The following is a 15,681-nucleotide window of genomic DNA, read 5'->3' on the forward strand; positions in this document are numbered from 1 at the left end:
TAGCCCATTGTTAATTGACACATGACTGTATAGGAATAGAAATAAATTGCACATATAAGTATGTTAGCATTGAAAATAAAAGTGAAAAACACCTGTTTATACTTTGAAGCTCTGCTATTAATGACCAGAAAAAGTCAGAACTGGAGTAAACATTTGATAAAATATTTCAAAGTTGTCCTAGGGAGGCTTGGTTGAGTGGCAGTTATTCTTCGTTTTTTAATTCTCCATCCTCACCCTTTTGGAAGTGTTTGTGAAACGAGATATTTCTCCTTTTAGAAAGGGTCCTGTAACATGAGTGGTATCCTCAATTAGTTTGAGAGCGCTGCTGCTTAGGCTGCATGTTGAGTCCTTCCAGGCTGCTCATTTCCAAGGTGTGTAATGGTGTGGCAGTCATGTGGCTCCTGAATACAATATGCCTTTATCTAACTGGGTAATGCACAGTTGACCCAGTGAGCCTCTTTTAAAAGTAAGAAAACTAGATTCTAATTCAGATGGTGGCCAGAAATGAGGGTTATCTCAGGCCTCAGAAAAGTTTTTCCATGTAACTGGGCGGTCTTACCAAGCCAATAGCTATACTAAGAATTCCTGAATGTGTTTACTTTGAGAGTCTTCTGTATAGGTTGGAAGAAATGGTTAAAAAAATCTCAAATGTAGGAATGCATTTTCCAAGTACCTTCTAATTCTTTGTCTTATTGGAAGAAAACTTTGTTTACAATCATACTTAGGATGGTTTGATGCTTTACCTAGTGATTGAATTGCATTGTGTCATTAATATAAAGTGGGAAAACTACTTGCTTGCTATGGGTAAGATGATGTTTTACTTTTACATCTCAGTTCACCGAAGCCACAGTTAAGTAAATGTACGAAATGACTCAGTGTAGCCCTCCAGCACTTACACTCACAGACCTGACAGAGGCTATCGAGGCATGTCTTATTAAAAGATTTGGTTACCTCTGGTTATCTACAATGATCATTGATAATAAGTATAGCATCATTTAATCTGTCAGTAGAGAAATGCATCAAAAAGTATTTTAGAAATGTTCCTTGGACATGAGGGGAATTAGTCCAATAATCTTTTTTCTTGCAGCACAATTTTTTATTTGAACTTATATTTGGTAACATTGTGTCTCACATTAGGACAACTTCTGGGACTTTATTTTCCAGATGATCTCTAGAATATTATAGATTTTATTTTCTACCCTAGGAATGCCCAGAAAGAGGATCGTGTTCCAGTGCTTGAGGAGTACAGGGAGTACAAGAAAATTAAAGCCAAACTTAGACTGCTTGAAGTTCTTATCAGCAAACAAGATTCTTCAAAATCAATATAAAATATGCTCCTTGAAAACATCATAAAATCAGTTGTATTCTCTGAAGCTATCATCGTGTACTTGGCTGGTACTTGAGTTCATTTTGTCAGGCACTCAGAGAGTCTCATTTTGTACCTGGGTGTGGTGCCACTAGAGATGTGATGGGAGGGTAAGTAGACCCTCTCTAGGGAGCATGATGTTTCATATTAACCACAGACTGTCCTCTCCACCTTTAACAAACATCCAGTTTTCTTCATTGTTTTGTACTACAGATACATCCTGTTAGCAAAAGACTAGTGTTTTATCCTTTCAACTTCAAGAACTTTGGAAATCCAAGCTTTTTGTTATTATCAACTTTATTATTATTATTTTTTCATTATTGAAGAAAATTGAGAGGAAAATCTTCACATTGAATTCTTCGGTTGCCTTTTTCTTACAGAATGACTGAAAATTTGAAAGAAAAGCCTATAAATATGCACATATGCAAATGTTTTCCTAGAAAACCAAAATCAACTGAAATTTCATGTCCTACTGTGGAACACATTTCTGTTTAATTCCCAAAGTGACACTTTCTCGCAGGTAGTATGTTAGCAAAATTTTGCAATTCAGTGGTCACACAGCTCCTGGATGAAGATATCAGAGGGTAGACCAAAAAGTGACCTTGCTTATTAGTATAGTGAAAACACACACCGCACATCACACACAGAACTGAATCATTTCTCATGCTGCCTATGGGACTTAAGTTACTGTTTGTTTCCTCAGTTACTGTTTATCAGCTGGTGATGATGTGATTTGTCTGGATTAGATCCTGCATTTTTTCCCCCCTACCCACCTCCAGATAATGTGAGAAAATAGCCATGTCAGTATGTAGGAACTCTGATGGTGCTCAGATTTGTGTGTTCAGTCAAATGGGCCTAAACTGGCAAAAGAATCATTATGCCTGAAGTAAATCTGTTCTTAACAAGGGCTATACCACTGCATTTTTACATGTACCGTTGGGGGGGTTGCATCATTTCTTTTTTTTTACTTTTAATCAGCAAAATCCATTAAGAAAACATCCTCTAAAGGGACCACCTTTTGCTCACATGCTATTTAAAGCAGTTGGTTACAATATGTATAGTGGTATGCCCCTTGTCATATACATATAAACATCTTTTTTTCTTGGCTTTGCATGGCTTTTCTTAAGTACTCTCCTGGTATTCTGCTAATCATTTTCATAGAATGGTGACTTTGTTTATGCTAACAATATAACAGCATAATGCAGTCAGGCTTGATCTAAGTGTTAAACTTTTTTCCTGGTGCTTTTTTGGATGGATAAGTGTCTTACTTTGACTGTGCCCATGTTTTGCATGCAGTGACTCATGCATGGTTTTCTTAACTAGCTAATATTAACAATTTGTTCCATACAAAAATGGATTTTTGCAACATCCTTTAATAAGGTGAGGTAAGCATGAACCTCAGACTTCTGGCACTATAACATAGTAAGCACATGAAGTAGCTTGGTAATAAGTAGCATTTCTAGTACTTCACATTTCACCTGTGTGTGCAATGTCTTTTTTGAGGGGAGGGAATATTCGTTGGTAGTGAACATGTAGTTGGGGAATAAAGCACTAAATCCACCCCTTTTCTTGTGGTTTCCTTTTATACAGCTAAGTTCATAATGTGTACCTAGAAAAGTGAAATTGAAAACACCAAAAGGTGTATCACTTTGATTTGAATCCATCATGCAGTGTACATTTAATTAATTTCTTTCAGTCTTTAGACAGGAGTCTATCCAAACATCTAATTTAATGTGCACTGTATATTATTTTATATGAATGTTTTATTTTATATACCACATGCAAAAATGTCCATATGCACTATTTAAATGTTTTAAATAATATATTCCTTCTTTATAATGCTAAATCTATATGAGTACCATATTTTTATAAGTCAGTGGCCTGTCTGGTTTCATTTTAGAATTAACGGCTGCTTCATGATGTTGGTTATATTCACTGTTAATGTTTGGTTGCAAGTAGAATAGGTAAAGTGGCATGGCAGCACTTAACGCTATGTGACAGTATTGTGTGTCATAGTTGAGCAGTAGGTGGTAGAATTAGGCAGTTTGTGATAGTTTTACTTTGGTACAAGTAAAAACTGTATATCTATATACAAATAATATATAGATATATACGACCACCGGTATAATTGCATTGCTGTGTCTGGCACTTCATTGTATAGACTTTTGTAATAAAAGAACTTTAATGTTCTAAGTCATTGTAAATGTTTTTTGTTTTTTTCACTAGATGTTAAAAAAGAGACCTCAAGTGTTCCCTTGCCTTAACGTTCTTAGGCTTTTTTGAAGTACCCCAACCAGGGACCTTGTAGGGGGACAACAAGGTTACCAGACTACTTGGCTGGCTACAGCTCTGGGAACTGGTAAGACAAGGAGAGGCCATGTTGTTGATTCCCTGTGGAAATCTAGGGAGGAGATGCAGAGGGAATAGTCGGCATTTTTTCTTGTGGTGAGTTATCCCATTCAGAAAACTTGAAGTGCAGTCTCTAAGAGAAGAGCTTGGCTTGAGGAAGGTGGGTAGATTTAAAAATTCCTTTATTCGAGTTTTAAAATCCAGAGACTTTGAGCACCAGTGTGGAAGTTGATTACTATGGTCAAATGATGTTGCTTGGGCTAGGAGGACATTTGGCTCTTCTAGGAGGGCTTATGTAACCAAAAAAAAGTTAACAGAATTTCCTTCCAGTTTCCAAAATGCTGGCCATATAAAACTTTCCAACTATCCAGATAGGGCTTTTGCAGCACCCTCATTTACACTTACAAACATAACTTGACTTCTTGTAACTCTGATACCCTTACATTGCCCTTTATTTTATTTTTTAAAATATATTTTGCTTTTAAAGTAGTCAAGGAAGCACTTTTGGGAAACGTTAAATGTATTACTTTAGAAAGTGTCTAGATGAATTTCCAGTTTGAAGATATTAGGGAAATTTCTCTAGGTGGTTGACAAGTTTGTTCTGCGCTATGGCCTTTTCTGGGAGACTTCAAATTGGGAAGAATGGAGGTGAGATTATTTTACTTGGGGTCTTATATAATGGTTTTCCAGAATCCTCAGCATTTCTTAATTTATCTATGGACAGAGGAAGTTAGAACATGGTACACGATGAGAGCACCAACGGTTCGTATACTCTGTGTAACATTGAGAAAAGTGTCTCTATCTACTTACTGATCTATTCATTAGAGACCTGCCCCATGAACTATAAGCAGCATTGTTTTGTACTTTTCCTTCACATCCCTAGAATTTAATAATAAATCTTGTTATAAAATCCTTTGTGTGTATCAGTGTGTGTATACTCTGGAGGCATGTGGTAATATGCATGGATTGTACAGTAGGTCTCATTCAGGGGCACTTAATTCCTGGCAATCATTTGATGATTATCATGACCCTGATGATAGGTGGTTTAGTACTTTTAAAGTGTACTTGAAATGGGGACAAGTTTAGGAAATAATAGAATACAAGAATAAATCTTTGTTAGGAATGGTCAGTACTTGCATCACAGATTCTCACCTCCACTTCTCTCAATATTGTAGAGCTGAAACCTTTCTCATCACTCGGTTTAGTTTTAAACTGACGTAGTGTAATTCTTTTTCCAACTCCACAGCATATAAAAAGAGTCTAGAGGATAATTTAGGAGGAAGTAGAGAATGAGTCAGTAACACACTTTCATGCATAAAGAGACAGCAGGTTGTTAATGCCTATTGTGAAACGCGTTGAGTGGGAAGATAGTATTTTAAACTCCTAAAACATGCATGGTATAGCTAGTTATGGATCGAATATTCTAAATCTGTGTGGAGAACAGTATCTGCTATGCATATCAAGTATAAATGACAGTTCCAATTATTTATAGATGTAAGGATAAAAGCAATTGGCCTCACCCTCACCTTACATCTAAACAAATCGAGTCTTGTGCCTTCTGTTTGAAGTTGGGTAAAAAAAATTTTAAAAGTGGCCTCAACAGAATAAGGTTCTGGGTTCAGGAAAATAATGTGTGTAAGTCATGTCCTCAATCCCCATATCATGATAACCCATAGTATCCTGGTTAGAACAAATGCTTACTCTCGAAATTCTTGTTGAGTGACAGGCTGGTAGTCATCTTGAATTTCTGTAGAATAGTACTTTTTCTCAAGCCTTGCTTTCCATTTTTTCATCCGCTCTGCACTTTGAATCTCCTGTCAAGTTAGAGGAAAAGCATAGGCTGCAACCTTTAAATTTTTCTCTATTTCAAGTCTTTGGCACAGAAGCATCACAGAGTTGAGAATCTTAAACTAGTCTCTGTTCTCCAGGGCTGTGACTTTGAGCCTCACTGCCTTTCTGCCCTGCCTGGTTTTTAGGTCTGTGCATCAGCAGAGTCACTTCAGAGGACTTGGTGTTAGAACTGTTTAGCACTAGAGTGAGGGGATTTTTAAAATTATAAATATCAGCTTATTCTTGTTTCATTTCCTCTCCCCCTCTGCATGTCCAGCTGAGTTTCTTCCTGATTTTCTCCATTCTTCACTTGGCCAAAGCTGAAATGTTCTTTTCTGTACCTCTGTTCTTTAATGAAGCAAATGTACTTCAAAGTACATCTGTGGGATCCTTTGCCCTCTCAGCTGCTTCTCAGCCAGACTCCTGCAGTCTTACCTAACAATCCCAATCCCTTCTTCATAATTATCGCATCAATTTGTGCACTCCAATCTGTCCACATACCCAAAAATATACTCCTCATACCAGAAAATTCTTGTGGTTGTATCCTTCTCTGATCCTAAAGGGTTCTTTCCTGTGCTTTGTCTTCACTACCACCCACTTCCCTTTTAGTGTGCAAATGCCTTTTTCCCAACTTTAAAAAAAATGCCTTGTAAGTTATGGAAAATAGGCACAGCCCTAGAAAAAGAGGGAAAGAGGAGACAGTGCACCCAGATAAGATTCTAGGACTCAGTAAATCAGTGTGATACTGCCCTGCTCCAGCAATCATGCTAGGCAGCAAAGTGGATCCCTATATAATGGTTTGACTACCCTCCTCAGAAAGAATGGTGATGCCTAAGTTCATACACTGTTTACCTGGTAAATATGTGCTCTTCTGGTCAGAGAAACTGTATCGGACAGTGTCTGTCTTTAAACTAACATCTGAACTAGGAAAGGATGGCTTTTAATCATCTAGTTTTATTTTGGCCACCTTACGGCACCTATGTTTTGACATATTTACTAATACTTTTAATGTGGTGTTAAAAAAGTGGTAGGCCCTGCAACTGTTTCTAAATGACCAGGCCTGTTATAATGTGGATGCCTTAGTTATATGGGTTGAATAGACTGGTAGACTTTGTTCATTCTACAAAAAACCCATTTCAACCATCACTTTTTCTGTGAAGCCCTCCTTGACATTCCTAGGACAGTAGTACCTTTCCTCCTAGGCAGAGCAGCAACTCTTTGGGGGCATTTCCTCCAAGCTCCTAGGTTCTAGTCACCCTGCCTCTTCCCTGTAGGTGGTGGCTGCCTCCTACAGTTACTGTGGATTAATTTAGTGTTCCACATTGGCTTTCACAGTCCTCTAATACTTGAGAAACACATTCTCTGTAGTAAATCCTCTCTTTTTGAACTACCTAGTGTGTTTCTATTTTTCTGCTGGACCCTAACTGAGGAGAACTTCATAGCAGGGAAGGTCCAAGGAAACAAACCCTCATAGATAGCATGCTTCCACCAAGGGACACAACAGTTGACTTAAGAATTTGAGACGACCACCTAGCCATTTGGGATTCCTCAGGTTGCTGAACCAGCCGACAAAGAAGCAGGTACTCAATTGACTGAGGTGATTGATCCCAATTACCAAGGGGAAATTGGTTACTACTACAAAATGGGTGCTGAGAGGGCTATATTTGGAATCCAGAGAATTCTCTGGGAGGTGCCTCTTAATACTTCTGTGTCCAAAAATAAACTTTTTAGTTTAAACATGAAGTTCTTAACGAATTGTGGTTTGAGTAGAAAAGGTCTTAACATCATCCGGAGATGGATACAGTTACTGTTGGGACTTTGCTTCTCCCTTTTTGTGGAGAGGATAAGAGTGCCTTCATTTACATAAAAGATAGTTCCATCTTATTAGAAGGAAACTTGAAATAGTTATTGACATTTTATGCAAGTATGGACGTTTTATGAAGGGTGATCTGGGCCGACTGTTTAGCTAATGTCTCTCAACTCAAAATTTATTCTTATACTCTGCTGTCTGATGCTGGGTCTCAGGCTTTCCCAACCTCATTCCCCAGACTCTGTTGCTACTGGATTTGTTAGGTTCTGCCTTATTGGAGGATGGAGGGAAGAAGGGTCGTCTTGTTTTTTTCTATCAGCATTGCTTCTGCAAATGGTAGTTATCTCCAGCAGCAGTGGTTGGCTCCCGGCTTCAGTGGTCCAGCTACTTTTGGCGTTCTCAGAACCAGACTCATCACATTTCCTCAGAAGTAGCAGCAGCAGCAGGAGTGGGATGGGGGGGTGCCCTCCGAGGTCTAGTAATGGCTCCACAGGCCCCTTCTCTAAGATGCTAGGTTCTGATAACCCCACCTTTTGTAATCTTAGCTCTGGGAGTGGTAGCATCTTCTTACAGTTATTATATATTAGTTGCCTCAGTGTTTCTACTCTATCTGTCTTCTAGTACCTGTGTAACCAATTCCCTGGAGTAAATTTTCTGTTTGAAATACATAATATGGTTTCTGTTTTCCTGACTAGGACCTGACTGATACGGGTAGTAAGTATGTCTTCTCGTTTTGTCAAGTATATTTTTGTGTCTTTAAAGAATGTTTTAAATTTTTGCTTATCTTGGTTTTAAATACTTTTTATTAATTTCTGGGCATTTCCTACTTTGTTGCTGTTATAAATAGAGTCTTCTATTATAATTTTTAACGAACTGCTTGATGTTTGCTTAAGTGACATGATTGTGTTTATGTAAACTATTTTCTTCTACTTTACTGAATTCTCTTACTTTTTGTGATAATTTTTCAGCTTATTATATACCTAGAGAACTTAAGAGAATCATATTTCAAATAGAGGTAGTTTTTACCTCTTCCTTTTTAATTCTTCTATTTCTCTTATTTAATTGTTTTGATTGATCCCTTCAGTGCTGCCTTGTCTTGTCCCTGACATGTCTAGTGTTTCCCTATTAAGTAAGGGGCTGGCTTAGAGGTGAGATAAATATGTTTTTATCATATCAAGAAAGTCCATTGATTGCTATTTTGTTTTGTTTTCCCCCTCCCCTCAACATTGGATGTTGAGTCTTATCAAATGCCCAGCATCTGTGGAAAATGATCATATAATTATCCTCTTTGGATCTCTTAATGGAATGAATTATGTTAATTAATTGATTACCCGATTTTGAACCATCTTTCCATTCTTAGAATAAAATCTATCTGAATCATGATATATTATTGTTTTCTGTTAGGTTCTTTTTGCTCATATTTTTAGAACTTTTGCTTCAAGATTTGTAAGTCATACTTTCTTTTTCCTTTTGTTTGGTACAATGTTTGCCAGGTTTTAGGATCACTATATAGTCACTTTATAAAAATAATTTGGAAGTTCTTCATTTTCTCTTTGCTCTGGAACAGCTTAAATAGCTTGAAATTATTTGTTCCTTAAAAATCTGGTCAAATTCCTTTGTAATACCATCTGGGCATGATTTATGTTGGAGGTAGCTCCTTGATGATGTTATTTCTTCTACAGAATGGATTTGTTTAGGCTTTTTAAAATCTCTTCTGGGCTCAGTTTTGATAAATTTTATTTTCATAGAAAAATTATGCATTGCATTCAGTTTTTCAAATGTTATTTGCATAAAGAGTTACACAAAAATTCAAAAAAGTCTCAGTGATTTTTTTCAGGTGTTGTCATGATTTGATATATGTATGTATTGTGAAATGATCACCACAGTAAGTCTAGTTAACATCCATCACCACACACTTACAGATTTTTGTATGTATGATGAAAACTTTGAAAATCTACTCTCTTAGCAACTTTCAAATATATAATACAGTATTATTAACTGTGGTCACCATGCTGTACATTATATCCCCATCTTTTACTTATTTTACAACTGAAGTTTGTACCTTTTGACCAACTTCACCCATTTCACCTACCCCCAACCTGCCACCTCTGGCAACCACCAGTCTATTCTCTGTATCTATAGGTTTTCTCTCTTTTTTTTTTAGATTTCACATATAAGTGAGATCATATGGTATTTGTCTTCCTCTGGCTTATTTCACTAATCATAATGCTCTGAAAGTCTTTTTTATGACTGAACAATATTCCATCTTTTATATATATATATAAAAATATATCTATACCACATTTTTTATATGTATACACACACACACACACACATATGTATACACACCACATTTTATTTATCCATTCATCCATCAGTGGACACTTAGATTGTTTCTATGTCTTGGCTATTGTAAATGCTGCAGTGAACATGGGGGTGCATTTATCTTTTTGAGTTAGTGTTTTTGTTTTCTTTGGATAAATACTCAGAAGTGGAATTGCTGGATCATATGGTATTTCTATTTTTAATTTTTTGAGGAACTGCCATTCTGTTTTCCATAGTGGTTGCACCATTTTACATTGCCGTCAACAGTGTGCAAGGGTTTCCTTTCTCCACATCCTCGCCACCACTTGTTCTTGTTTTTTTGATAATAGCCATTCTAACAGATGTGAGGTGATATCTCATTGTGGTTTTGATTTGCATTTCCCTGATGATTAGTTATGTTGAGCATCTTTTCATTTACCTCTTGGCCATCTGTATGTTTTCTTAGGAAAAATGTCTATTCACATCTTCTGCCCATTTTTTAATTGTTAGTTATGACTTGTATGAGTTCTTTATATATTTTGGAAATTAACCCCTTGTCAGATATATGATTTGGGAATATTTTCTCCCATTCCATAGTTGCCTTTTCACTTTGTTGATGGTTTCCTTTGCTGTGCAGAAGCTTTTTAGTTTGACGTAGTTCAACTTGTTTATTTTTGCTTTTTTGGCCTTTACTTTTGGTGCCAAGTCTAAAAGATTATCGCCAAGACTGATGTCACGGAGCTTACTGCCTCTGTTTCTTTTAGGAGTCTTTAATCCATTTTGAGTTAATTTTTGTGTATGGTATAAGATAGTGGTCTAGTTTCACTCTTTTGCATGTGGCTGTCCAGTTTTCCCAATATCATTTATTTAAGAGACTGTCCTTCCCCAATTGCATATTGTTGGCTCTTTTGTCATAAATTAATTGACCATATGCATAGGTTTATTTCTCAGCTCTCTATTCTGTTCTATTAGTCTGTGTGTCTGCTTTTATGCAAATACTGTACTGTTTTGATTACGGTAGCTTTGTAATATAGTTTGAAATCAGGAAGCATGATGCCTCCAGCTTTGTTCTTTCTCGAGATTGGTTGGCTATTCAGGGTCTTTGTAGTTCCATACAAATTTTAGGATTGTTTTTCTGTTTATGTGAAGAATGCCATTGGAATTTTGCTAAGGATTGCATTGAATCTGTAGATTGCTTTGGGTAATATGGACATTTTAACAATATTAATTCTTCCAGTCCATGAGCACAGAGTATCTGTCCATTTGTTTGTGTCTTCATCAGTTTCTTTCAGTGATATTTCTTAATTCCTTCTGTTTCTTCATTCTTTCCCCATTGTAATTTCTTACTTTGTATGTTTATGCTTTCTCCCTCTTATTCTGTTTGTTACCTAGTGATTTCTTTTCCCTGATCTTTCCAAAGAACCAGCTTTTTATTTATACTGCTTTTTGTTTGTAACTCATTAATTCTGCTTTTCTCTTTATTTCTTATTTCTGTTTTCTATTTATTCTTCTTTTTTAACTTTTGAGTTACATGCTAAAATTATTTTTTTTCAGTCTTTTTTTTTTTTGAGGGAGATTAGCCCTGAGCTAACATCTGCCACCAATCCTGCTCTTTTTGCTGAGGAAGACTGGCCCTAAGCTAACATCCATGCGCATCTTCCTCTACTTTATATGTGGGATGCCTGCCACAGCATCGTTTGACAAGCAGTACATAGGTCTGCACCTGGGATCTGAACTGGTGAACCCCAGGATGCCGAAGCAGAATGTGCAAACTTAACCACTGCACCATTGGGCTGCCCCCCCCCTTTTTTTTTTTTTAGGAAGATTGGCTCTGAGTTAACATCTGCTGCCAATCCTCCTCTCTTTTTTTTTCTTGCTAAGGAAGATTGGCCCTGAGCTAGCATCCGTGCCCATCTTCCTCTATTTTATATGTGAGACGCCAGCCTCAGCATGGCTCGATACGTGGTATGTAGGCCCTCACCCAGGATCCTAACCAGTGAACCCCAGGCCACTGAAGCAGAGTGTGCAAACCTAACTGCTGTGCCACTGGGCCAGCCCCAGTCTTTGATTTTTATTGATAAATTTAAGGCTATTAATTTTCCTCTGGGTATTCTTTGACTTTATCTCATGGATTCTGCTATATAGTGTTTTTATTACTTTATTTTCTAGGAATTCTGCAATTTCATTTTGTATTTTCTCTTTGATTCAAGAATTCTTTAATAGACAGTTTACAATTTCTTGGTTTAAGGAATCTTTTCATTTTCTAATTTTGTTCATAACATTTTTGTTATGTTTTCAGAGAATTTTTTTTCTATATTAACTACCTTTTGGAATTTATTAAGATTTTCTTTGTAGCCCAATATATGATCAATTTTCATGAATGGGTTTTTGAAAAGCAGGTGTATCTTCTGAGAGTACAACGTTTACCTTCTTCATTATATTGTTGTGGGTTTTTTTTATCCTTTTATTTTTCTTGATCTGTTCTCTATTTTTAGTGTGTTCCTATCTATTTCTCCTTTTATAAGTCTAGTAGTCTTTACTTACGGAAGTTGATGCAATATTATTCAGTGTATAGATAATCATACATATTAAGGTTTATCTTAGCCTTATAAAGTGCCTCCATCTCCGTTAGAGCTTTCTGTCTAGATTTGAGCCCCTGATATCTTTAGCTTGCCTGTTATACCTTTACTCACGCTTTCATATATAACTTTTCTGAATCACTTTGTTTTTGGTATATATTTTAGGATATAGCATAGAATTGGGTGCTGCTTCATGATTCAATCTGAAAATGTTTTCTTTTTCTTTTTAAGTAAACTTATTTGCCTTTACTGATATGTCAGATATATCTGGTCACAGTTACATCATCTTGTTTTATGTTGTATTTTAAGTCTTTTACCATGTGGTATATTTTCTGTTCTCTTTTTTGTTTTGGTACTTCTGCCCTTTAGAAATGTATGCATTTTCACTTTAGTGGTTTGTATTTATTCATGTATCTTTTTATACACCCTGAGTCCTCCCTTTCTTGCTTTAGTTTCCTCAACAAGGAACCAAGCAAGTTGAACAAGAAAATTAGCTTGTAATTTCTTCCTCCTTATCTCCTTCCCCTCTACTACCCAATAATATTTAATTATATTAACATATCTCATTGTATCTGAGAGATGGAGTTTGTTGTAAGATACCCCATTATTTTATGTACCATTTGGGGAAAAAATGCTGCCAGTTAAAGTATGATACACTATCAATCAACCATAAGGGAGAACTTGATTTTAGAGATGTTAAAAATGTGAAAAAAGTGTTTTAAAATCAATAAAACAATATCTTTTTAATATTGTACTCTTAAATATGGTATAGTTTCTTGATTATTAACTCTAAATGATAATTCTTTAACTATTAGCTATTACATGTGAACAAAAAGGTCAGCTTTTTCTACTTTATACCTTCTCTCCCCCTTCTTTTTTCCAAAATTTCTCCAATTATCTCTTGGTCGGCTGAAGCTGATCTTTTTGTAGAATCCTCAGGAATACAACAGTATTCTCCATGTTCTTACATGTTCAAAACTGTTTGAGCCTTTATACTTGAATCACAGCTTTGGTAGAAATAAAAATCCTTGGCTTACATTTTCTTTCCTTGCATATATTTTAGGTGTTCTGTTGATTTGTGGTGTTGAATGTTGTCATGCTAACGTGATTTTCTTTTCCTTGTAAGTCAATAAAATCCAAATTTTACTTGGATAAGTCTCATGTTCATTCTAGGTACTTTTCCCAGATACATAATATGTCTTTCAATTTACAGCATCTTTTATTTCAGAAATGCTTTATTGAATTATAGTTTTGTTTTTTTAAAAGAATCTCAAACTTATGGATAAGTTACAAGAACAATACAAATACTTTTTTCCTCTGAAGTATTCAGAGTTGTCAACATGAATGCCCCATTGTTCCTAAATACTTCAGTGTGTATTTCCTGCATACAAGGACGTTCTCCTTTATAATCACAGTACAACCATCAAAATCTTAAAATTAATATTGATAGATTATGACCATCTAATCCTCAGTCCCCCATTCAAATTTACCAGTTGTTCCAATGATGCCTTTTGTAGTAAAAGGATCCAGGATTATGCGTTGTATTTACTTGTCTTTTAATCTCATTCAATCTTGCATAGTTCCTCAGCTTTACCTTGACTTTCATTACTTTGACACTTTTGAAAGAATACAGGCCAGTTATTTTGTAGAATGTCCCTAAGTTTAGCTTTGTATGATGTTTCATCAGGTTATACATCTTCAGCAGGAATGTTACAGAAGAGATGCTGTGTTCTCTTAGCATCCTATGAGGTGTGTATGATTTCAACTTGTTCCAGTACTGATTAAGGTGACATCTGCCAGACTTCTCCACCCTGACATTACTCCCTTTCTTTTTGTAATTAATATGTATTTTGTGGAGAGGTATACAAGTGTCCCATTCTTCCTCAGACTTCAATTCATGTATATGTTTAGATCACTATGGACTCATGGAATTTTATTTTATTCAATGAATTAGAATTAGAAATCATTCTTCTTTATAGTACTTAAATATTCCCAGATTTGGCCAGTGGGAGTCCCTTCAAGCTGACTCTTGTCTCTTTTTAATAGATCTCCACATTCTTTGAGCACTTTTACTTTCCAGCTCAACAAGATATTCCAGACTCATCTTGTACTTTTCAGCCCTGGAATTAGCCTTATCTCCAAGTAGCTTTGGTTCCTTTTAGAGGAGAATGGTATTTGGAATCCAAGATCTGGGCACTAGTTGTGTCATTGCTACTAGGATGTCATTCCTTCTTGCTTTCTTAGTGGACAGAGCTAGAAAATACACACATACACACATCTGCAATTCTAATCCAAGACTGCAAGTTTGTTTTTAACCTTCAACCTTTCCATTTTTGTAACTCCCTTATCTGACAATGAGAAACGTCACTCCAACATATGTACTTCCTTGCTTATTCTAATCTCTTGACACTGCTGTCCTCTTTCTGAGCATATTCAGGGGGCTGGGCAATCAGAAGTAGAGCAGTGTTCTATTTTTTTCACTTGGGTGGTAATGGTATGTGAGGGTTTGCTCATTATTTCTTAAATATATGTTTAGTGATTTGTTGAATGTATATGTTACAATTTTGAAATATAAAAAAGTCATTAAAGTGATTCATCACATTGATTACAAGAGAAAAATTATATAATCATCTCAATTGAGTATACTCACTAAATCTGTGTGATGATCCCACAACGAGTGTACAGCTGTAGGACCAGGCTATCTGGCTGAGAGCACCAATAAGAGAGCATCTGGAATCCAAATGATTTGTCCTAAACAGGAAAGGATCTAGATTCTGGGAGAAATTATTTGGAGGTAGCAACTCCTGCTCTGAAAAAAGCATATCATTTCAATTCTTTTCTTTTTTTAAACAAAGCCAGACACCAGTTAAAGTGGTGAGGACAGACTGTATTTGTTTGTTTATTTGATGAGGAAGATTGGCCCTGAGCTAACATCTGTTGCCAATCCTCCTCCTGTTGCCAGAAGACTGTTGCTGAGCTACCATCTGTGCCAATCTTCCTCTGTTTTGCACGTGAGAGGCTGCCACAGCACGGCCCAATTAGCATGTGCAGGTCTGTACCTGGGATCTAATTCTGTGAACCCCAGGTAGCCGAAGCGCACAGACCTAACCACTATGCCACTGGGACAGCCCCTCAATCTTTAATCAGAGCTTTTTTGTAAGCATATTTCTGATAACGCTATCATTTCTTTATGAGAAAATTAAAATCTTACATTTTCGTCAAAGCCTTCTCTTCTGGCTTGTTCAGCCAAATCTCCACTTTTCATACTGAGAATATAAAAAATCAGAGGCATGTGACAGTTAATAGGGAAATGCCAGCATAAAATACAATCAGATCTATAGTAAGGATCTGAATTGCATTTCTGTTCTTTTTGATAACACTAATTATTTGGAAAATGTGGTCATTCATAAGTTCTCCAGAGTATCACATCTCTAGCTAGAAAA

General features: G+C 36.2%; 2 protein-coding genes across 9 annotated transcripts in view; one reads left to right on the top strand and one right to left on the bottom strand.

Annotated features, from left to right (window-relative positions):
• FAM13B (family with sequence similarity 13 member B) overlaps positions 1-3,559 on the top strand; it is a 96,373-nt gene extending 92,814 nt beyond the window's left edge. For all 8 annotated transcript variants that reach the window (XM_046666049.1, XM_046666054.1, XM_046666056.1 and 5 more), the window contains one exon: positions 1,205-3,559. In XM_046666049.1, the coding sequence (XP_046522005.1) occupies positions 1,205-1,328 (124 nt within the window). In that variant the 3' untranslated portion in view covers positions 1,329-3,559. The remainder of the gene's footprint in view (positions 1-1,204) is intronic.
• Positions 3,560-3,697: 138 nt separating this feature from the next.
• The window catches only part of PKD2L2 (polycystin 2 like 2, transient receptor potential cation channel), a 38,085-nt gene continuing 26,101 nt past the window's right edge, over positions 3,698-15,681 (bottom strand). Inside the window, exons 12-14 of the mRNA XM_046666057.1 lie at positions 15,450-15,504; positions 5,417-5,529; positions 3,698-4,975 (exon numbers count right to left, since the gene is read on the bottom strand). Of these exons, the coding sequence (XP_046522013.1) occupies positions 4,879-4,975; positions 5,417-5,529; positions 15,450-15,504 (265 nt within the window). The 3' untranslated portion in view covers positions 3,698-4,878. The remainder of the gene's footprint in view (positions 4,976-5,416; positions 5,530-15,449; positions 15,505-15,681) is intronic.

This window comes from Equus quagga, chromosome 7 (assembly GCF_021613505.1).
Source record: "Equus quagga isolate Etosha38 chromosome 7, UCLA_HA_Equagga_1.0, whole genome shotgun sequence".
In the NCBI taxonomy this organism is placed as follows: domain Eukaryota; kingdom Metazoa; phylum Chordata; class Mammalia; order Perissodactyla; family Equidae; genus Equus; species Equus quagga.